This window comes from Nymphaea colorata, chromosome 3 (genome assembly GCF_008831285.2).
Source record: "Nymphaea colorata isolate Beijing-Zhang1983 chromosome 3, ASM883128v2, whole genome shotgun sequence".
Lineage (NCBI taxonomy): Eukaryota > Viridiplantae > Streptophyta > Magnoliopsida > Nymphaeales > Nymphaeaceae > Nymphaea > Nymphaea colorata.
Genome location: NC_045140.1, coordinates 19,275,414 through 19,299,391, shown reverse-complemented (window position 1 = coordinate 19,299,391; position 23,978 = coordinate 19,275,414). Strand labels below are relative to the sequence as shown.

The 23,978-nt window shown below is 37.5% G+C and overlaps 2 protein-coding genes and 1 non-coding gene across 4 annotated transcripts; 2 read left to right on the top strand and 1 right to left on the bottom strand.

Annotated features, from left to right (window-relative positions):
• Positions 1 to 2,281: 2,281 nt before the first annotated feature.
• On the top strand, positions 2,282 to 7,929 carry LOC116250868 (uncharacterized). The gene is made up of 7 exons (XM_031624840.2): positions 2,282 to 3,054; positions 4,070 to 4,132; positions 4,295 to 4,361; positions 4,748 to 4,848; positions 6,091 to 6,135; positions 6,745 to 7,218; positions 7,541 to 7,929. The coding sequence occupies exons 1-7, from the start codon at positions 2,920 to 2,922 to the stop codon at positions 7,709 to 7,711; spliced, it is 1,056 nt and encodes a 351-aa protein (XP_031480700.1). The 5' UTR covers positions 2,282 to 2,919; the 3' UTR covers positions 7,712 to 7,929.
• Positions 7,930 to 9,224: 1,295 nt separating this feature from the next.
• Positions 9,225 to 19,347, bottom strand: LOC116251505 (gamma-secretase subunit APH1-like). Of its 2 annotated transcripts, none has more exons than XM_031625824.2 (6): positions 19,117 to 19,347; positions 15,032 to 15,184; positions 14,660 to 14,745; positions 12,778 to 12,903; positions 9,990 to 10,066; positions 9,225 to 9,590 (listed from the first exon to the last, which is right to left on the bottom strand). In XM_031625824.2, the coding sequence occupies exons 1-6, from the start codon at positions 19,227 to 19,229 to the stop codon at positions 9,447 to 9,449; spliced, it is 699 nt and encodes a 232-aa protein (XP_031481684.1). In that variant the 5' UTR covers positions 19,230 to 19,347; the 3' UTR covers positions 9,225 to 9,446. The 2 variants fall into 2 exon arrangements, with proteins under 2 accessions (XP_031481684.1, XP_031481683.1); XM_031625823.2 differs by having other exon boundaries at positions 9,990 to 10,117; positions 19,117 to 19,345.
• A 3,419-nt stretch (positions 19,348 to 22,766) lies between these two features.
• Positions 22,767 to 22,911, top strand: LOC116251909 (small nucleolar RNA snoR145). The gene has a single exon (XR_004171958.1). It is a non-coding gene; the product is annotated as a small nucleolar RNA snoR145 (small nucleolar RNA).
• The last annotated feature ends 1,067 nt before the right edge of the window (positions 22,912 to 23,978 follow it).

Sequence of the window (23,978 nt, the reverse complement as noted above, 5' to 3'; positions counted from 1 at the left end):
GAGGAGATCGATCGCCGTCAGATCAAAACTGATAGGAAATCCCAAAATGGAAGGAGATCGGCACCAGAATCAACAATCCGGCAAGATAATTCAATGTCTGCAGCAGATTCTATATAAACAGGTAACTTGGAGTTCTTATTCATTTACGATCAGTACAACAGATTGCCTTGTGCCTAAATCTCTCGAGCTTCTTGCTGAAAACAAAGTGATGTTGCGCCTGCTCTTTATTGCAGGACCTATAAATTGCAGAAACATGATGAGGCATATCGAGTTGCCGCTATGAATCAAGAAAGAAGATGGGAATATGGTTCTCAGACTTCTGTGCAACCGATTATGTCCTTGCTAGTCTGAATAATCGGTCGCCGGAAAAGGACTTTCAAGGCAACGGCTGTCCCGAAATTGGTGACGGCACAGGTTTTGCTCATACAAAACGTTGGTCAGTCTGATTCTATTTTTGGATTTAATTCTACGTTCCAAATAATGGAACAGATGTTGTATGGTTGTAAGATTACTCGAAATATTCTATTTGTTCGTGTGTGCTCTGCTGTGGACATGCAGAGAAGACATTTCATGGGAGAGTTTGAGGAATTCGATCATATTTCGACCAGTTTTTGTTTATTTAATATATCATCTGTAATTTATTGAATCCTCATTCTGAGCTTTTTTGTAATCAATATGATTCACTTATGTAAGTTGAAGGAAACAGTTAGAAATCTTAAGCTCTATTATAAAATTATTCTTCTACCATGTGTTTTGTGTGATTTGGTAGATGAATTTCTTTAATGTTTTCTCTTGGCATGATGTGTTTTGAAGAAAAGTTTTCATAGCACATATGTAGTATGGAATGATATATAGATCTGAATTTGATTTTAGGTGGATATGAATATTGATGCATTTGGGCATGTGCTGGCAGCTTTAATTTTTTTTTTTTGTATGACAAATAAAAATTGATTTTTAAGTATTATTTTATTTCTTTATTGAATGATGGAAGACTACACCGGCCTTTTCTAGGATCCTTCTTCTTTTGTTGTTGGAGAAAAAAGAAAAAGAAAAAGTCATAAAACTTGAAAGAAGCTGGCATGCAATTACATGTAAGCCAAGTTCTTAGCTATTGATGATCCAATAATTTAAATTTACAACCTTGCTATTGATATGGTTATCAACATATGTTAGGTCCTTGAAGGCCGGAGGAATTTGAGAGTCTTCAGGCTTTCTTTTTTTTTTTCGTGGAAAAAAATTGTAAAAAATATAAAAAATACAGCCGGCCTAAGACCGAACCCTACCATGTGTTTCATATTGCGAGTCAAGACGGAACCAGACAGAATATCGGTCAACGCCAGAAAAGGTCACAAATGTTGCCGGTCAACACACGCCAACGGTGAGTTTCGTTCCCGGCAGGGTCGGCCGGTTGGGTGGCAGGATCCGTAATATCTGTCAACAACGAGGCCGTTCTCCAGACTCCAGTGGCTTCATCGAAATTGGCAATGGGAAGAGACGCGGACGCCACTTCAACCCTCCAACTCCAAGTCCTCCTTGTAAACGCCCGATCTGATAATGCTCCATATCCATATCCATATCCATATTCACAAGCATTTTAAAAACTATGAAATTGTTAAGATTTGAATATTATAAATGAGAAAAAAATATAAATTAATGATGTGTTTGAATGACAATGCAAATTGGGTTTGTGACTCAGTCTTGACCTTTTTTACATGGGAGTCAAGTCAATAGCCGGCTTCCTTAGGTTATTGTCATGCAAACATCCAAATCATCTTTCGTAAACTGGTTAAAATGCATAGAACGTTCTTAATGAGTTAATGTGTCATTTTTTTTTCTCGACCATTTATACAAATGTTATTCAGTGGCTGAAATAATTTCTAATGTATTTGGCATTAGTTAAAAGCCTTGTAAGATTGGATCTAACACCTTATAAGGTAGAAATGATCTTAACTATTATAAGTATTCATAAAGAATAGAAAAATGTAAAAGGATGCTACATAGTTAGAAATTTAAAATATTCACACGCGTTTTTCAGTTTTGTGGAAACTTGGCATCCAAAAAATATTAATTTGAATACTTTTAATGACTAAAATTGACGATTATATATATATATATATATATATATATATATATATATATATCAACGAAACAGGAAAAGGTACAAACAATAAATGAATGAAAGTTTAGTGGTAGGGCAGCTGAGGAATGCTTATATTTTGGTAGAAAATGCAAGCGAATTAGCAGACTCTATATCAGATTCTTGCGTTTGACTGAACTTTTAAATTCTTACGAAGATTCGAAGCAAGGCACCCTACGTTTGGACGGCTGGAGAAAAGGAATTTGGTTCACAGGATCCAAAACCTTCACATGGACTCAGACCAAGTGAAGGAGAACCGAATATGTTGGCAACTTGGCTTGACTGGGTAGATCCGAAGGAGATTCTCGCCGTCTCTCTCCCGTTCATGGCGAGCTGTCGGAGAACTCGCATCGGTGCTTGGAAACTTCGCATTTAGGGTTGGGGATCCTTATTTATGCCCTCCTCTTTCTGTCCTCTTCGTAGTGGTTTTTGTTTCTTTCTCTAATTCCTTCACACGTCCCTTGAATTTTGCGAATTTCTCTTGCTCTGTGTTTCCGGAAAAACCTGCCTGCCGGAAATCTAGGGTGAACCATCCGAAGTTTGTGCTAAAAAATCTCAGGGGGATTTTTGTCGTTGGGGTTTTGCATTCAGGGGGAAGCGAATTCTTGGAGAGTCGTGCTTTTGGGGGATTCCTGTGTCGATTTTTGGTACGGTTTGATCCCTCCATAAGCGAAAGATTCGGTGATCTGTCTCTTTCTGGTGAGAATTAGGATTCCTGGGGTTCTGTTTGGTTCAGAAGTTCGGTGGGTTTGGTGATTTTTGGGTCGCTTGATCGGTAACAAATGCGTGCACCATCGATTCTTACTCAGTGCTTGCCTGGTTTGATCCCGAACGACCGAGGAAGTCATAGCATTTCGGAGGCTTCGGAGAGGGATCTTTCTGTTCCTTCGCCCGCCGTCGAGGTTCTCCCCTCAAAGGTGCACGATTGTTTTCCTTTTCCAGTTCACAATTCTTGATGGCTGTTATCTGATCCTTGGTGCTGAGTCATTTTCTGAATTGGCCGCACTTTCTTTTTAGTTATGTCGTGTCATTCATCTTTCTGCTGTTTTTTATGATTTGCCTTTTTCATGGATCGTTAACTTTCGGTTCTAGACCACTCTTTTGGTAAATCACTGATGCCCACTCTATATGCTGCTTAAAAGGGCAGGAGAAAGTGTTTGTCTTATCGTGTATTTATTTGTTGAATTAGAACCTATTAGTTGCATTAGATGCATCTTGATCAGCTACAGGGGTCATAGAAGAACACGTATTCTTGTATGAGTCTTGCGAATTGCGATTAACTCCATGTGTTCACTCAAATTGTTTATGAATCACGTTTTTATTTCACATCGTTGATGAAAAACAATGATCTGCTGGAAAAATCTTGCCTACCGGAAATTATAAGGATAAAATTGAGCAAAGAAGGTGCAGAGACTATGTTTACGGCTTTACGCATATAATCTGAAGATGTAATACCACGTCAATAAGATTATGTTCTTTCTCATGTGTTTCTTACTTGTTCATGCGTGTAGGGTTGTTTTCCAATTATGTAGATTATAACGTTTTATTGTCATGAGTTTGATACGGAACTGACTATATTATTCGTTTTACTCTTTTCATTTTGATATTTAATCTGATGAAAATTCTTGGGTTCTATGTTCATATCAACCTTCTTTTTCTAGCCTTTAGACTTGAAAAAGATATTATTTACAAACATTAAGATATAAAGGAAACTAATAATTTTGTTAATTAATCACAATCAGCTGAATTACTGATTATGACTAGTCAGGGATTTCAGCTGCTCAAATAACTGATCGTTTCAACTAATCATGGTCTGTCAGGATGACGTTTCTGATTGATACAGACGACAAGATGTGATGTCATCGGGAAATGGTTGTAACTTTCATTATCTTGTTATCAAAACCTTTATGTATATTTTTTGTCCGTTTGCAGACTGCTCATCCTTACAAGTATGCTGGAGAAAATGTTGATTTACACGGTTTGAATCTCTTCAAGGTAATAAAAAGGTAGCATGTCAAATCTAAGAGCTGGTCAAGTAACAACATTCTAAATATGAAAAGTCAAAATAGCCTGCATCATCTTGAAGTTTTTCTAAAACTCCATACAAATTTCTCTTCTTAACAGAATATAATATTTTGTTACCGTTCTTCATTTCAGGGAAGAATAAGTGTTGCTGATATAATTGGGTTCACTAGTTCAGAAACGTTTCCTTCAAAATCTGAGGGTGAGGACAAACTTTTTGTGATTTAACATGGTCATCCAGATTACTTTGGGTTGATTCTAAATGTTGAAATTCTAGGTCCGAAATAAGAACATAACTTTGTCCGTGCAATGTTAAAATATGGTGCTTGCACAATCCGTCAGAAAATTTTGTACCACAGTACCAATAACTTGATTCAAGTGACAAAGGCCATTCAGAAGTTCTTCCATGGGCCTGAGCCACTCAGACCCATGTATTCCTACTTCTGTGCCTTGCTAGTCAGATGGCCTCCATTTGCTTATGTTTATACTTTGGGTGACTCAAGTTTGCATTAGTCAAGCTATCTTTCACATAGTTTTTATTTCTGTTTGACCTTCTTGATAATAGTTACTCGGTGATCCTTGTTGCAGGATCCATTAAATCTTGGGAGGGCTCGATTGATCTTGTTAATGTGCTTAAGCATGAAATTCGTGATGGACAGTTGAGCTTTAGAGGCAAGCGTGTTTTGGAGGTAATCTTTCTACACATGGAGTCCTAAAGGACAGGGGTGCCCAAATATTATTCTTAGGTGTTGGCTATGTAGTCAAAACAGTTAGGCAGGTGTAAGTAATAGATCTCATAAAATGGCTTAGGCAGGGCCCTTGGCAGATTCATTCGACAAAAGAGGAGAAAAAGATAAAGAGGGGAAAGAATAAAATGAGGAAGCGAGGCAAATTGAGTTATTCAAAACATTTTCACTTCAATCTATAAATTACAAGACAAAACAAACAAAAAAATGAATGCATATATATACAGACACACACACACACACACACACATATGTATGTATTTGTAGAGGAATTGAAATCCCACTATCCACTTTTATAGCACATTTAGGTCAGTCCTGCCATTTTGTCACTTTCACAAATCAAACCATTTGGGTGGATGCAAAATACCAAAAACTACTTGCTTAAAAATATTTTGAAAATCCAACATGTAGTTTGGATTGTATGATTCTGGTTGTAGTGCTCAAAGTTCGATTATTTTTCAACATTACGCATCTATCTATATGGTTAGATTTCTGAAAAATGCTTAGTAGAATTGAAAAGTTAGATGGTACAGCAGGATCCACTGTCTGTAAACAACCATACACACACAAGGGAAATATCTTGTGGACGAGAGGGCAATACACTGTAGTAGAATTTCTTACGTGTGACTATATTTTGCAACACTGACCTTGTGATTGTGATTTCCATGTCTGAAAACCTACGAATAGAAAGATATTCAAGTGTTCTTAATGCATAGATTTTGCTATAGGGATTTGAAAATGAAAGCTTTAATCTTCAGCTTATAAAATTGTATCCACGTTGGAAAAGCATGATCTTTTTCTATTCCTGAGATTTCAAGCATTGGAAGTCTCCTTGTAATCAACCGTGCAGATTTCTTCACCTGAAATCAACAATCCACACCTGAGATTTCTAGTTGCTGAATAACTTTTGCTGCCTCAACTTAATATCTGTGTTGCTTCTCCAAATGTGCTTAAACCAGCCTTTCATATGACATGATTTCCGTTTCCAGCTGATTAAAATTCACTTCTTCAATGGGAAACTCTTGTTTTTTCTCTTGTATTTAGATAGTTAATAGATTGAAAATTTGATTAATGCCCTTCATGAATAATAGGTAAATTCCCAGCAATCTTTTGTTAGTTTCCAATGCATTGTCAGGCATTAACTTATTCTAGAAAAGTTTGATGATCATTTGACATTTGTTGCAGCTTGGTTGTGGACATGGATTGCCTGGGATCTTCGCCTGCCTTAAGGTTTGTTATCTTACCAGTTCCTGCAGTAAATGACCTATTTCAGTGACTTGAAATTTTGCAGTCTAGTAGCTAGAAACACCTATACGTCTTTTAGAATGGCTATTGTTTGCCCAGTTCTTCATCCTTGATTTTTTAAAAGTATGAATATTTAGTCCTTCAATTGTGTTCAACTGATGAGTCATACGCTTCAATCATCTTACCTGATGTGGGTATTGATGTGACTAAGGCTGTGTTTCTTAGTTCCTGCCACAAAAATATCTGCCTGTTTTCATTTCTTGAAGAAAGGCCTCTCACTTTGTTTATGCAAATTAATTACCTAAATGCCTTGTTTGCTTATTGCTGGCTCCATGGAGCAACTAAAATTGGTCTCCTTAGTAAAAGATTTTGTTACCTTTCTTCGTATAAATTTGGAAGTTCCTTGTTTCCTGTAAATGTTTTTCTAATCTTCCAGGTAACTGAAAAATAATAAGAAAGTTTGGTTATTTTAGTTTATTGAACTTCTGTTGTGGGGGCAAGCCCGTGTTATTGGCTCCTGCATTATTTCTTGAAAGCAGTCTTATCAATTTCCAATAATACTCTCTCTTTCTGCTGACACAATTATGTGAACAGGGCGCCTCTGCAGTTCATTTCCAGGACCTAAATGCTGAGACCATAAGATGTGTCACAATACCCAATGTCCTTGCCAACCTTGAGCAAGCACGTGACCGCCAAAGCCGTCAGCCTGAGAGCCCATTGACTCCAACACGGTTGTCTGTGTCCCCAGATGTGCATTTCTATGCAGGTGAATGGGATGAGCTCCCCACTGTCTTATCAGTCGTGAAGAAGGATGTTTATGACATCCCAATAAATATGAGCCTCAGCTTTTCAGAAGAGGATTTTCTTGATGGCTGTAGTAGCCAGGATGGCAGTGCCCTTGCTCCGGACTCTTCGTCAGCTAGAAGATCTCGGAAGCTCTCAGGAAGCCGTGCATGGGAACGTGCCACTGACACTGACCCATCTGAGGGAGGATATGATATAATTCTGATGAAGGACATTCCATACTCGTTGACATCCTTAAGAAAGCTATATGGACTTATAAAAAAGGTGGGTTTCTTAAGACCATATAGTTAAGTGGGCAACCTTAAGAACTTAGCCATATTGAAGCCAATTTAGTGCATCCCCTTTGAAGATGGTACAATATTTACATATAATTACTCTTTCACCTTTTACCATTTGGTGATGGATCTTTCGGTGGTCCTTATAGCTTCCTTGACACTATTGACAGGGGGTATTAGTTACACCAATTTACAAATGTTCCATGCCTCTGCAAGTGGGGCAGCTCTGAATTTCTGCTCTATTTTATGACTATAAAGTAAAATGCTTGTTTTTTGTTATGTTTCTCACCTGAGCGTCCTCTGATTGACAGTGCTTACGGCCACCATATGGAGTGATGTTCATAGCTGCGAAGAAGAGCTACATTGGTTTCCAAGGTGGTGCTAAGCAGATGAAGGCGATGGTGGAGGAGGAAGGGATGTTCGGAGCTCACTTGCTCACAGAGTTGGCCGACAGAGAGATCTGGAAGTTCTTTATTAAGTGAAGAAAAAAAGAAAGTGACTAGCAACGAATCAATCTTAACCATATATCTGTAAAATAAGAGATGTTATCTGTGCGCACTAGAATTTCTTTCCAATTTGTTATAAAAATAACGTAAATAGTATATACATAGGAAAGCTTGCTAGAACATTGCCAAGCCCTTCCATCTGTAAAATTTCATACAATTTTTTTTCTTGTAAATGTAGGCGCTTTTGTATGGAATGTCGGATAGCACAACGTTTTGCAGCCAAAGCTCTCTCTCTCTCTCTCTCTCTCTCTTTTGTTTTTGTGACGCAAACTGAGGTTCGATAGACACATGTTCTCACCCGAAACCGAATTTTGCGTCAACCAATCAGACGTGGCTTTGACCTGAAAGATCTCTTTTGGTCGCCGGTTTCGTTGGTACAGACTCAACAAATCTCATACTTTGCCTGTTATAACTGTATACGGTGCCAGCTTCGTTTACAAAATGGACGGAGGTTAGAGCAACTATAGCAGGCAGATGTTGCCCCAAGCAGGCACATCCCAAAAATTAGGAGAAACCCGGTATTTTTAGGAAAGGTTGTCGAAAATTCAGCATAGTTTTGGAATCACAGTTGAGAATATATGGTCTCTACCAACACAAAATTTCGTTTTATATCACCGCATTTACCAGAACTCTGTATTATGACTTCTCCTTTCGAGCTGTTTCATTGTCCCAGCCAACCAGTGACGACTGTGAAGGTTTAGTGCATGTGATTTATATATAGATCAGCTGATAGATGAGCGCGGGCAGGCCATGCAAGAGTTGACACACTGAACTCTTCATACTCCTCTTGATACCTGCGTCTCAACAGCCATGAGAGAAGCACCCACTTTCAGAACAGGTTCAGGCAGTCCCTCCCATCAGGTTATAAAACTATATGCAATCAATTTGATCCCCTATACATAGATGACCAGTAGGCATGGCAAACTGATGGATCACCCATGTTGCATAGCCTCAAGCTAGGAAAGCCAATTGGAAGGTTCTTCTTTCCAGGTTCAGCTTAATTCGATACAACTCCAATGATGTATCCTGAATGAGAATGTTCATCATCCTCGGCACTTTTTCATTTGCCTTTTATTTCATATCTGTACTCCAATCAACCGTGTTGGTTCCCTCCCACAATCTCAAACTCAATCACAGGAGTGACGCCACCTGCTATTGGGAACAAATAACTACAGATATTACATAAATCCACCTTGAGGATTCATTGTCATCAGCAATTTGGCCTTGTAGAACAACAAAAGCACCTTGAATTCAATTTTTCTTTACTCATGAAAAACGATTGGCTTAAGACATTGTGTGCACAGAATGTTGTAAGGGGTCAAACTCTGGAAGATTTTACTGCAAGAAAAATGGTCTCTCTTCACCGACAAGCAACCAAAATATAAAGGAATATCATCCAAATCCAAGCCAAATGCTTATACATGCATATGCAAGTGTTTATATATGTACATGTACATGCGTGTTGATTCATAGTGAACAGAAGTTCATGTGGAGATAAATGGTGTATTTATTTATTTTACCAAATCCTTAGTAATTCCACATGAAATTCATCACCAGTGCAGTGGTGTGATTTTTTCAATGTCTAGCTAGTACTATCCATCTTTTAGCTTAAAAGTACAGAAAAACCACCCCAGTGGCCAAGGCTCCACTTTTTGGTACAAGCTGCATCCCAGTTTTAGCTTTTCAAGCATCCTATCATTGCAGAAGTTGATCACTCAGTGACTTCTATCCTGCTATAGTTCTCATGAAGTCTCCTCCACACCATTTTCCCGCAGTGCAGTAAAGTCAAAAAAGCAACAAAGTAAACAAGTGGAATTCCAACTAGACAACCACCCGGTATGAGGTTTACAAGAGTCTGCAGGAGGAAGTTCCATTCAGAAGGCAACAAAACGATCAGTAGAACAATTATGTACAGGCCATGGCACTTTTTTATCAACTAGTATAACATGCTCCAAAAGAATATGTGAGAATACACCTCCATAATGAGTATGCATATGCAGGAGAAAAGAGAGAGAGACAAGAGAGGAAACTGCTTTTAGTAGAGAAAAAAGGATTAACATTTTAGATGTCCTAGAGAAATATGCTAATTTGTCAGGTTCAATGCAATAGGACATAAAAAAGGTGTATGATAAAAATCATGTTTTCATTTACCATCCTCCAAAATGTTATGAAACTAAAAAATGAAATTGTTTTTAAGGAGACATAGCATTCATAGAAGTCTATGTTTCAAAGGAACAAATAGAATAGGACTCACCAGCAGTGATGCCGCAAGATGAACTATAGGAACAAATAGTTGATCTACTCTCTTCTGCTCTGCATATCCATTGAAAGCTATCACCATTGAAAAGGTGTGTATCGTCACAAATCCAAGAGTCAAAGTTGCTGTAAAGAAAGCTATTATCAGCTAAAGAAAATCATCATAAACAGAAAACGATATCCTAGCCAGAGAAGAGATTTGATGGACATCCGAAACAGAGAGGAAAAGAGGAAGCAAACAAGGCTAGCTCACGAACGAAAGCCTTGCAGCTAAGCAACAGTACTTGCAAAGACATCAGCTTTTCTTTTCTTTTTAGGTGCGAAAGTAGATTCAGTATCACACTTCCTACATCCAACCTCTGATGAAACTTGCAAAGACCAACAGTTGGTTAGAGCCAAGAAAATGATTGCCAAATTTTGTAGTGCCTACCAAATGATTTTAGGACAATGAATATTTTTCTTCACATAGGCATGGCACTTCAAATGTGTACTAGATAAGCTATCCCAGTCATTATTTTCAATTTTTCCTTTTGAACCTAATCAATAATAAGAGATGCCAACCTAAAAGTTCATATTGGACGGAAGCCTTCTGCTCACTCTGGTAAAACCAAGATAAAACAAAGGCAAGAAGGTATAAGGAAGCTCGATAAGGTTTACTTTGGTAGGAATCAGGTTCAATTCATGTTTTTACATTGGACAACTGCAGAGCCACATTCACACTCTTCTCCTCCCCAGCTAGAAGGTGGACTGAAGCCGTGCTTTTCCATTGTCAGCCGTAGTGCTGACACATACTTCCATCCAGTTAGAAAATGGATTCATTTGCAGATAATTTCACACCATGAGTATATCTAGGGAAGCAAATCCCATTGTAATTGGATATCCATGATACAATCCATTTTAGACTTTAACATCTTCATTTTATTGGAGAAAGAACATGAAAAGATGCACTTCTTGTCTGAGTCTAGGTTTTTTTTTTTTACCCAACTAACTTATCTTTATATAGTCATTAGAATGAGCTGCTGTTTTCAACAGACCAGATCTTTTTTGAAGAACACTACAGGGTAATCGATTTTGAGGAGTCTTTTGAAGATTGAGTCTCTTAAGACTGTACTTGCTGGTCTGGAGAAGTGCTTAAATTGGCACACATAAAAGTGAATTTACTTGGTTGCTACTTCCTAAGCTTAACAAGATAGCAGAATATCATGTGCACAGCTTAAGAATAATGACAGAGAGGTAAAGGGATGGAACAAACTTTTGGTACTAGACAAGGACAGTTGAGGTCAACTACAAAAATCAAATGAAGCAATGCAGAAGCACAGATGCTAGGGCAAAAATTGACCTTGGGCTTGAAGGAACATAGCATAGATATTAATAGCATTACTTAGAGAACATGTGTCTTTCTGGTGCATATATACCAACAAGCTAAGGCACAGGTTATTAATCAGTAAGAAGCCAATGACACTTAGGCAGAACAAAAACACAATTCATGATTTCTATGAAGAAAGCTATAAGAGGAATTGTCCCAATGGAATCAACAGCTAATTACATCAGTTAATTTTTTAGTATGCTAGACTTGCATTGCAAGAAAAGGAATGAGCTTAATTTTCAATAGCACTCAAACTACTGTTTGACATTTACAGGTGATTCCTCACTAAACTGCATTCCTTACATCCAACTAACAAGCTAGTCTAAGTTAAACATGAGAAAGTTGCTACATTCAGGAAGCATTGACTGCTGCTAGGAATCATGATTCTCATTAGAGAAAGGGTGTTTTTGGGCACTAACGTCACAATGCAAGCACTTAATCCACACTTGAAAGACAAGTTCAGATCTCAGTAGTGTTTGTATCCAAAACACACACATATATTGGTAGCAATGTGTGTGTACTATTTTGTATTATGGACTATTTTGTAGATTGATACCTATACCTGCTGCACACATTGTGTATTTGTGCAATTAACTCTTTTTTGTTTTTGTCTTTTTTTTTCTTTTCTTTTTTCTTCAAAGGATCATTATGAGCTACCCACCAACTAGCTCCATTTCCTTTAATGCTTAAAGAGGGGTCTTTAGCCTCTATAGCTTTAGGTCTGCAAACTATGATGTTGGAGACAGTTGCACTTGGGAAAACCTGGAAATCAAACTAATAAACAAGTAGAAGAAAGTTCAGCTTCTAATTGAGAATAAACATTTTCATGGTTTGAAACACACACACAGATAGTATAAGAGAAAAACCAAAGCTTTAAAAGCTCTCTCTCTCTCTTTCACACACATGCACACAGACACCCAACACAAATATGCAAATTTCAGACGACAAGAAACAAGCATATTTGAGTAGATCTAGGTTAATAAGGTATAAAAAGCATCAATTTTGTGATGTACTTAAGTGCAAAAATACCAACATAGCAGATAAGAAATGTGCACATTTCAATGGACCAATGCTAATAAGCATCAATTTATGATGTAACTAAGTGCTATAACTAATGGCTTACCACGATACATTTTGTTAAAAATAACGTGAGTGCTGTGGTATATACTAAAGCAGCAATATGTGTCTATTCATGAACAGTCAATGGGGACTATAGCAGAAAAGGCAAACTGAACATACACAAGCAAAGAATACTAAAAGCTAGTTATTGCAATCAGAGGCAAGGAGAAACGGGAGGAAAAAGTTCTTATTCAGAAAAAATACTCCACGTTCATGGTTAAATAATACTTAAAGATTAAGCAGAGGCGTTTTTAGGGTAAGTAAACAAAAATATGGAGTCAGGTACAAGATAGTATCTTACACGAGACAAGAAAAAATGGCATATGAGGACAGCTGTCAACATAGAATGTTGCAGGACCAAAAGCAGGTGTCAAAAGGCTCAGACAGAAAAAAACTGCATGGGCCACTCCATGACCTAAACCACCAGCTGAATCATACAAGACAGCAAAAAGCAAAGATGAGATAGTAAGAGAATATTCAAATAAAGTTAATAAACATATTGAAGACAAATTTTCTGAAAAACAAAAACCTTGTCATATCATGCTCTTCATCTTTTATGGTCCATCTTTTTATGTTAATTCTGCTGAAGATAATATGAATTCCTTGCTTACTGGAATATGTTTCTTAAATATTTGAGCTTTCCAAATGGTTTAATTAATGATCCTAAACAAATTATCTGATAGTGATATTCTTGATGCAGGATAAGCAATTAACCACTCCATAAAGTGTTCTTGTTATGTCACAATGACAATATCATGTTGTAGGTAAAACTCGCATATGAAGAGAAATAAGCCAATAAAGCTTCCCTGAAGTCTAAACCTGTGAAAGTGTTGCAAACTTTGCATCTTATGCACATAGAGGTTTCCATTGCTCTTAATATTTTCTATATTTCTCACATTTTTATAGAACTTTAAGTATGTTAACTCTTTCTCCTGTGTGATGAAGCCAAGAAAAGAAACCAAGTCGGAGTCAGCAGCTTCCAGTTTCAAACATTTACAGGAACATGCCCCGACAAAAGCACAGTATACTCTTATTTGTTTTCTTCATTTAATCGTTAAGGTTCCAGAGTTTTCCTCAAGCACTCTCTTTCCTCACCATTGTTAGGTTAACCAAAGTTTAGTATGAGTTACTGAAGAGTAACAGCCAATATCTGTACCTCCCCTTATTCTGTCAATGTTGTGCCAGCATGCTCTTTTCTTTCAACAGGAACAAGAGAATGGAGGCCAAAGCAGTTGGAGTTAATGTGAAACAACAATAGGTTTGAGAGCAGGCCGATTCCTCCAGGAGGTAAAACCATTGTGGTTGCCATTGGGAACCAAATTCAGGTCGGTTGTACTTGGTTTGGACGCAGAAGACATTTTGTATTGGGGTCAGAGACCATTGTTTCTGTGTCCTGCAAAACCTCAGTTCGTTTCCTGCTAGAGAAATCAAGGTTCAGCTGATAATTTCTCTCTGCAACTGCAAACTCGCAGCAGGCTGAGTGCATATGCGACAGCACCACTCATACTGGGGATGCCAACTTGGCAGAGGGTTTAATTCACCTTAATCAACAAAATCATGAGGGGAAGAAAATAGTGTCATGATAAACATAAAACAGGTCTTTACATCATTCATTATTAGACACTTGATTGCAAGTTGCAATGAACGTAGTTCATTGCTGTCCTAGCTTTGTCTGCACAATTCCTCACCTGCTTTGTCCTTGCTCCCCCATTCGTCCCCCTCACCATCCTGAAATCTATTCCATTCATTTTCATACAGCCTAAGCAGAGAAAGAGAGAGATGCTGCCATGTTCTAACAGAGCTCCATCATTCTGGTGCAACTTTACTGTTCCAGCAGCTCCACAATTCAGGCACTAAACAATCAGGAAGAAATGAAGATCTACCAGCTAAATGTCTCCATAACATTGAGTAATAGGGTTGTTGTTTGTTGATAGGGTAAAAAAATAATTTATTTTAAAACTTTAGTTTTTCCTGTTGACGATCAAAAAGTGGCTGTTTGTTCTATACTTTCTTGATCCAGACAGTGAAATGCAAATTATTAAAACGTTGGCATGCTTTTCTCTTATATAGTTGGTAGCCATTTGTCGGGCATGCTTCTGTAAATTGTTTGCTGTTTGATTTTTTATGTAAAGCCAACAACAAAATTATTGTCAAAATTAAGAAAAAAAATCAGTTAAGCTTACCAAGAGCAATTTGCATCTTATCAGTTAAGAAAAGACGAGGCTTTGATACTCTATCAGCAAAAGCATCCAAGATATCTTCAAGCCTTCTGCATTATAGCACAGAACATCACTAAGCAAAGAATTAGACCCTAGAATTATTCATATAATGCAAAATTGAATTGTGCAAGAACCAGAGGAGAACTTTTTTAGCAACCTAAACTAGCAAAAAATAACATACTTTTTCAGGTGCAGCAATTCATAGATCTATGAAGTAGTCAGCAGCACTAGCAGAAGAAAGTTCCAAATTCATGCAAACTAACATAAAACATTTTTCAGCAGAACACAACTAGAAAAGTGTAACTCCAGCAGAAACCACAAGAAAACTTGACATACTTATACATCTTCCAGAAAAAGATCCTGAATCCTTCCTGAAGACTGACCGAGGTGATCAGAAGAGTTGCATGTAGCCATATTGAAGATTTTAGAGGAAGAAAGGCTCGCCATGCTGCAGACAAGATGATCAGGCTCACAAGCCACAAAAGTGCACTGCATCAATACGACAAAAAGAATAAAAAAGTGAAATGACAAATCTGAAGAACATAAATATTTGTGCCTCAGGTAGAAAAAAAATGCAGATATGGTGAACCAGAATTCATTGTACTCAAGAAGTAACATGAACAAATTATGTCACATAGGCTTGCCAAAACAGGTGCCACACCCAAGTGGACTCATATTGGATCTGGGTGTGGGTTTGCCAACGGGACCTGACTATTTTCATCAAGTGCTTGCAAGACTCGAGCCAACAGAAAGCGCAGTCTGGTCAACAAAGCCTGAGCACACAGACTCAGTCAAAATTCACCAACTCCCTTTTTGTGAAACATTTTTGCTATTGCCATTGGTTTTTCTTGATAAACTTTCTATCAGTAGCATAGCTTGCCTTTGCTTGATTCTGTTATGTATGTACTTATAATTATTAAGGGTTCGTTGATTCCCACCAACAGCCACACCCACTCTCATGTGTGTTGTCGAGCTATTAAGAATTTCAGTCGGCCCAGAAGTTTAAAGCAAAGTTACCAACTGTCAAAGAGGGATGTGATTATCAAACCACCAGAGAGTCTGTCCAACTGGTCAACCAGTCAGTCTAGTTCGTGGTCTGGCAACTAACCCCTCAGCCTGTAAATCACCAGGGGTCTAGTAAGGCAGACATGTCCATTGACCAGTGGAGAAAAGGAGCAACAATATTGAAATTACAGAGGAAATGCTCAAATCAAAATCAAAATTTTAGTAGCTAAAGAGCCAATTGATCAGCAAAAGGGACAAGAAATCCACAGCCGTAGATAAGTACCGACAAACATTGGCAACAGATCTGCAACTCAAAATTATCAAAAAATCTCTGTAATAGATCTGTCATGCTTAAATAAAGGTTTTTGCACAAGAGCTATCAACGTCTATAGCTATGCCTTCCGTGATGAAGATTTCACCTTCATCACATTAAACACATTGTCTTTTCTTAATTATTCTCATTTTTAACACCTGCAACCAAGTTGTGTCAGCAACTATTTTAAAGAATTTGTGTTACTTAGCTTTTCACCTTTTAGACATTGAAAATCCAGCTTAACAACTAAACAACGTTCTTTAACAAGACTGGTCATATACTTGCTCACTATGCTAACTGCATGTGAAAGAGTCTAGCCTTCTACATGTCATAGAATATGGAACTTTCAACATTTCCACTTTCATCTTTTGTTTCAGAGCACATCTCTAATGATGATCTAACTTGATGTTAAAGGAGCAGTCATGGGATCAACATAGTCATGTTAATTGGAGAGAGTATAGTTATGTTGGATTAGTCATAAGCAACTATTTTCCTCTTATCTGATCTCTACGTCCAATATTTTTTTACAGCACCAAGGTCTCTCCATTCAAATTGTTGTTTGAGTAGCTCTTTTAGTTTATTGATATCATCTAGAATTGTTGTTTGATATGCTCCTTCAGTTGATTGTGTCGGGCATGTTCTTCACTGCAATTAAACATGTTGACTTACAAAATAAGGTAAGAAATTCTCACTGTTTTTCAAACTCCTCCATGCATGCAACAAACATCGCGGCTCCATTTTATCCATTTTCTAAAACAAACAAATCAGGTCTTAAATAGCATTTCATGGAGCTCTTTTTAGTGAATTAATCGCACAAACGTTCTTTACTGACATAGCACAAACGTTCTTGACTGACATATGAGATCCCTTTTACCATTGACTTCAAACTCTTCTGGTTGATGTATATAAATTTCTTCATTTGGATATCCTTCAAGAAAGGTTTTTTTGACATCCACCTGTTGTAGCTCCAAATTTAATATACCCACATAAATGCATTGGAATTGAGGAGAAGCAGTCATCATCATCACTATCTTCTTGGGAAGATCCTCTGCTACAAGCCTACAAGTCAAGGTTCATTTGTAATCTCTTTGTCATTACCAGAAGTTTCACTCTTCCCATATACCCATTGCAACCAATTGTCTTTCTCCTTTAGACAATGAGATAATAACCCATGTTTGGTTCTTTCTCAACAACTTCATCTGCTCCTCATGGTCAGCTCCCATTCAGGCTGTTTAAATCAGTCCTAGCTTCTTCTAAGGAGCTTATTTCAATTCTAGGTGAAAGGCTTCGGTGCTAGACACCGCATTCTTTCTTGATACCTATGTCATATTTTACATTTTTTAAAATACCTTCTCAATAGCAAAGAAAGCTATTCTTGAAAATTTTGAAATCGAAAAGCACTGAGAGTAGTTATTGCAAGTGTAGTTATTTAGGTAAATAAAATTGACAATGAGGAAACATGAATTTTGAGAAGAGTTTTATGAAAAAACGGAGCAGAAGAAGCACTCCAAATGACTGGAGTAAGAGAACTTCATTTCAAGTAGAATTACCAAACAGACAGGAAGGAAAAGCGACAATGATTCGTCACATTCATCTTCTCAGTGAAAGTCTTGATGCCTCGTAAATCATAATAGAAGAAGCAAGCTTTAACAGCAGGCACTAGAAGCTAATGAGATGACTTTTCAACTTGACAGGCAGGTTTGTGTAAAAAAGGATAGCTTGTATAGGTAACTAAGTCCAATTAATTGAGGCCTTAAACTATATTAGCTTCATGACTTGAAATCGTCGATTCTTTGACTATCAACGAAAAAGGAAAGAATGACGGTTTGTCAGATCCATCCTCTCAGTGGAAGTCTCTTGGTAGTTCATAAAAAAAGAGGAAGACAGGCAAAGCTTAAGGACATGCATGAAAAGCTAATAAGATGGCTTTTCAATCGGACAAGCAGCTTGTACACGTACACAATCCCATGAAATGCATGCCTTAAGCACCACTAGCATCATGAGTAAAAAAATTTGGTTCTTTGGAAAGAATACCAGATTGATGAAGGATGATTAAAATGAAGTCGTTCAAGACAAGGTAGAGATTGTTGGTCAGCAAGACTTACCAGCCAGCAACTCAATCAAGATTATGAAGCTCACCTTTGACTCGTTCCATAGATAGGAGGTTGAGATAGCAAGATTCAAAAGACATGTATGGCATGTGTGCATGCTAGGGTAGTTTATATGTTGGATATTTCCATGAGATGAAAAAACTATCAATTAAAAAGGTGTCCGACACCACACCATTCTATAATGGAGTGATCAAGTAAGAAAGCCTCGAACGAAGGAGGCATCACTTGGAAAGGGGTGTGTGTCTGCGTGTGTGTGTGTGTGTGTGTGTGTGTGTGAGAGAGAGAGAGAGAGAGAGAGAGAGAGAGAGAGAGAGAGAGAGAGAGGACATAATTTTCTGAATAGAAGGTGAACGCGTTCTTTCACGTTCTCAGACTGTCGGAGACGAGATGTTTGATGCCCCAGGCACCACAATATGCGAAATCGAAAAAATCAAGAAAATGACAAAAACTTTCTCCCATTTCGCGTGAGATACAGGCACCAAGCTTTCTAAATGAAAATTTCAGCCTCACCTTATTTCTATTGAGATGCCCCATTCCCTCTAACCCAGCAAACACTTGCCCAGTTTCTTAAAAGGCCAAAATCCTTCACTTTCATTAGATCCATATGTAACAACAACATGACAACATTGCATACAATATTGTGCCTCGCAAAGGCAATCGAAGCATGAGTTCTTCTTAGTTTAGGTCGTATAACTTGTAACTACTCGCCAGTATCAAATTAATTGAAATACCCACATCGTATTTGGTGGTCGGGATTCTAAAGAAATGATCCTACATTGTGAAAGATAAACCGACAAGAGGAAAATGCCGTTTCGTTGAATTTCTACACGCTTCTTCAACTGCTTACTTCTGGCAGCTAATGATTCAAACATCATACCTTCCTGTTTCAGAAACCCGAAAAGCGTAGATTTCATGGTCTCAATGTAATTAGTACAAAGCAGACGACAGCATGGAGAAAGCTGAGAGAAAAAGAGGGCTTCCTTCGTGTTCACCTGGAGAGGACGGTTAGTACCAAGAAGGGCTTGGAGGCGACGACACTGACGAAGAGAGATAGAGCCGGACCCAGGGCGATCAACGCGTATCCTATACCTGCAGAAACCGTCATCTCCCCGGCTCTCTAGCTCTCAGTCAAATCACGGGAATGATGCGTAACGTCGTAACGAGCTCCGGCATACTCCCGCCTACGAGTTGGGGTCGCCCGTACATTGGATAGCCCATTAACGACTTGGGGGGGTTTGGTCGCCCATTAACCTTTGGGGAAATTTTTTATTTTCTTAATAAAATATTGCTTCGGGTCTATAATATATTTGTAAAAAAAATGTAATTCTTTTGAAGAAAATCGTAAAAATGAGCATTTCCAAAAATTATAAATAAATATAAACCTGAAAATGAAATCACCTTAAAATTTTTAAAGGCAATAAGGTGTTATGCAGGAAAGCTACTCTATTCTCCACTTTTTAGGACTGTCTTAAGACCTAATGTTTTTACCATATACCATTCAATTTGAACGTTGCATATATTATTGTTTGCCGTTTCAAAAAAATAACACTCATAAAAATCAAACTAAAACTATGTTTTTATCGTATACCATTCAATTTGAATGTCGCATATGTCATTGTTTGCAGCTTTAAAAAAATAGCACTCTAAATTGAAGATGTATCATTTATATGTCCCTTACGTCACCCCTCAAAGGCTTTTAGAGGCATTTAGAGTGAAAATTTTACCAACCTATCAAATATGACAAAATTATTCTCAATTTTTTATTATTTTTATGTTTTTAATGCATTCAATTTATTATAGAAAAGTATATTTACCAGTTTGTATCACAATAAATGGTTTCAACACTTTGCGGGTAAGTTCGGTGTTATGTCTATTCATTATGGTGAAGGACATCAACCACTTGATGGGAATGACCAGAACAAATAACCTGATCTGATGATAATGGAAAGAGCATTTAGAAACTAAAAGATTTTCCATTAACGCAGGAACTTCAAAATCTAAAGCAGATTTTAAGGTCTAAACTACAAATTGATCTGTTGGGTAGCCCAATGTTGTTCAGTTAAACTCCCGCCCATGATTGAGGCTTCATTAAAATCTTCAGCAGAAATTGGACCTTGGCCAAGAGCCAACATTTGGCAACACCATCGTCTTTGCTTTGAATTGAAAGTACGGGCAGAGATCAATGTAAAGGTGATATTTCTGAACATGACGCCCTAGGAAGCAGTGAAATATGTAGAACCAAATTACCATGATTGCTGAAGAGTGATAGAAGCACTAATTGCACTTCTGCATATCTCTGTTTCTGAAGAAAGAACTGTCAGCGAATCTCTGTTTCTTGAGAATGAATCGTCAACGCCTCGTCCCTTAGATCAGAGATGAGGTAACTGTTTCATATTTGTCAGAAAAATAGAAGGGAAAAAGGTGCATCGAGCGGATTCAACTTTTCTCCCTTGTAATCAGCACAAACAGGTTGGGAACAAATTTGATTGAGCACAGAAGGGAAAAAGTCATTGGTAGGAACTTCTTCGATGGACAATCCGGAGAAGAATAAGTAGGATTAACATATCACCGTTGATTCTGAACATTTTTTCATCGTCGACAAAAAGCGTAATAAGAAGAAAAAGAAGGAAAAGAGTGAGGAAAGATATTCAGATAGTGGGTTGGTTCATCGTCTAAAATTCAAAGCTCACACAGCATCACAATTTAAATGAAACCATTGCCTAGCATCGTCTTAAATTCGTAGCAGATTCACATAGTGGGTTGTTTCTGTATGTTTTATATAACTGCCTGATCGCACTTGACAACAATTGCTTGTTGTTGTATATCAATGTGTTAAACCAAGGATTTATCTAAACAAGTTTGACAAAATTATCTATTAGTTACAAATAAAAACAACGCATTCAGCTAAAAAAACTAAGCATTTTAGTGTATGTCATGTACTGTTCCATATGAACTTGAAGGAAAGACGTAGAAGAAGGAGAGGGTGTTGATAATTCTTTGTGCCATGAAAACATTCATTTGAATATTATTCATCCTGTACGTTCACTAAAGTCGACAAAAGGCAAAAGAGAATTTATCTTCCAAAAGGATGAAAATAGACAAGATATAGTAACATATTTGTAATTCATGAAATAAATATAAGTAATCTTTTATTTATTTACTAAATGCATTAAAAGGATGAAAACTAAAAGAATATAGTAACATATTTGTAATTCTTGAAACAATGTAGTCATCTTTTAGGTATTTACTAAATGCAATAAAAGGAAGAAAATTGACAAGATATAGTAACATATTTGTAATTCTTGAAATAAATGCATGCAATCTTTAATTATTTACTAAATGCACTAATTTTATTGTTTTTTTAGAAAAAGCTAAAAAAGAAGAAAATTTAGAAAATGAGAGTACTGGTACTAATAAAGAAACTGAATAAGGTGATGAATCTACACAATCTATAAATACTCAAATGAAGATGAATTGCCCCATGTTCGATGAAGCGAATGTTGATTAAAAAGTAATTGAATCAAAACATTTAAACTTTGTTAAAACCTTATTACTATTTGCATTGACGAGAATTTATTGTAATTTTCATTAGATTGAAGTACATTTTATTTTTATGTAACCGGTATAGCAAAGAAATTTTTCTTAAAAAAAAAAAATAAAATACTTAAAATTAGGAGATGCTTAAAATATTAGAAAAGTATTTCTATTCGAAATTTGGCATTCTTGAACCTGTCAGAAGATGGATTTGATTTGCCATCGATCCGGTTCGAATAGGTTGATCCAGGCCCATATCAGTACTACTAGTTTTACACACACACACTCAAATGTTATTGGGTTAGAGTAAACCCTGGTTTCACCAAGATTTTTCATTTTACTGTTCTCATGAACGATATCGAGTCGTCGCCCGGTAGCTCTATAAATAGGCTGAAGCGGAGGCTTTTTAGGGTTTGTTAGAGAGACCCCAACAGAGAAATACTTCGAAGCCCGCGTTTTCCTTACCTCCTGCGAACGTCCTCTACCCGCACCACCATTTGCTGCCGCCTTCCGGCAAAGCGTGCTGGGAAAGCGACTGCCCACTTTTTTGAATCCGGCGAAGAGTCCGACGGCGACTACCCGTAACTTCCTTCCCCAAGATGCAGTGATGAGAAACTGCTCTTAGTACGACCGACTGTGGCCCCTTGCGGTCACAGGATGAGAACAAGAAGAGTTGTCCATTGGTTCGTATTCTCTGAGCATCACGGGCGTCGTCCTCCGTTCTTCGTTTCTTTTTAATCAGGGTGATTCGTATTTTGGGATTTTTTCTTTTGATCTCGTCATTGCTTGGGTGTTGGCATACTATTTTTTCATATTCGCTTACTTTCTTTCCCATTCTTGTTTTTGTGCTCTTTTTTATGAGTGAGTGCGTCGATAGATGGTATTAGCGAAGGACCTATGGAAGGAGTGATCTGTGATTTCTTTTCACAGCAGTTCGCTTCTGCCCAAGTTTGCCTTCGTAGAGTAAGTCTAGCGACCGAGATGGCCGCCGGAATGTCCACCATGTTGGTTTTCTGGTCTACATCTCGTTCGCATAAAATTTTTAAGCATTAACAGGAGTAGAACTGCACTAAACACAAATGGAATAAAAAGATAAAAAAACTCTGGTGAGCGAAGGTCCCAGCAGAGAGGCAGACTGAAAGGGAGGCCTCCCTAACGCAGAGATAAAAACCTTCGAAGATGAAGAGCCAGGTGGAAGGGTGCCCAAAGAGTTGTGTAGATTTTGGTGCATCCGAATCCTTGGCTACATATGATATTTGCCAATTCTTTTATTCTTATCCTAAAATCGTTTTCTTGAATTTTTACGATGAAATGCAATTATCTGGTGGGTTTGAAGTTATAGTCAATCGGCTCTAGGGTTACACATCAAAAGTTTAATTCTTTCATGCACATTTGGACGATGCGAATAAAAATCCTAAATTTTAAATCTGTTAGATGGGAACTATAATAATGAAAACATTGGTCCAAATTTGCACATCGTTCTTAAACTTGCACAAGGATGTTTTCAATGGTCTCTCTCTCTCTGAATTGATAAGATGCAGTTAGGCAGACGATACCTATCCAACACAATGACTACCTGGGTCTCCTCATCCATTAATTGAGTCCTATCCTACTGACTGCCTCAATGAGTTCAAAGGGAGCATGCAATAAAATGTAGAACATACCTTCTAAAGCCGACTAGGCTTGTATTAATACATCTCAACGAACCAGTTTCATAGTTAGCAATTCTGGTCATGAGATTCATAATAACATGGGCTGCGCACTTCGTGACTTGAATGTTAAGTAGAAAATAAAATCGGTGTGAGATGGGAAGACTTGTCCTTGGGGCCGATTTAACCTTGCTAAAACTAAAGTCGACATCGGTTTGTTTTGTTGATTCCACCATTTGAGAATTACATGACAAAAGGTTAGGGTGTTGTATGCAATGGTTGGACTCCAAAACTTTCAAACATCACATTCAACTATACCCGAATAAACTACCTATTAGTAATTTTCTCTCTCAAATTAATTTGCCCACTTTTTCATAGGCAACTAGTTGGCATTCTTATTGGTCATGATGATGGTAATTATTTTTAAACAATTATCTTATTTTCATACATGCACAGACACAATTTCTGATTAGCATTCCGGAGGTTTTTTTGTTAAACAAGTAACTAAAAACATGTTGTTTCTACTCTTATTCTAGTTGGACCCAGCTGTGATTTTCCTACAAAATGTCCGGCTAAGATTACAATGAGTTAGATCTGGTCGTTCAAATTCAATAATGCATAGCTAGAATGAGATGGGCATCAGCTGATACACAGTATCAGTGAGCAAAACC

Excerpts from the sequence above, each read along its gene's own strand:
- LOC116250868 (XM_031624840.2), top strand. The coding sequence starts at position 2,920 with ATGCGTGCACCATCGATTCTTACTCAGTGCTTGCCTGGTTTGATCCCG. Across the intron at positions 4,849-6,090 it reads GAGGCAAGCGTGTTTTGGAG|CTTGGTTGTGGACATGGATT; the intron begins GTAATCTTTCTA and ends CATTTGTTGCAG. Across the intron at positions 6,136-6,744 it reads GGATCTTCGCCTGCCTTAAG|GGCGCCTCTGCAGTTCATTT; the intron begins GTTTGTTATCTT and ends TTATGTGAACAG.
- LOC116251505 (XM_031625823.2), bottom strand. The coding sequence starts at position 19,229 with ATGACGGTTTCTGCAGGTATAGGATACGCGTTGATCGCCCTGGGTCCG. Across the intron at positions 12,904-14,659 it reads TAAGATGCAAATTGCTCTTG|CTGGTGGTTTAGGTCATGGA; the intron begins GTAAGCTTAACT and ends TGTATGATTCAG. Across the intron at positions 9,591-9,989 it reads ATCTTGCGGCATCACTGCTG|ACTCTTGTAAACCTCATACC; the intron begins GTGAGTCCTATT and ends TTCCTCCTGCAG.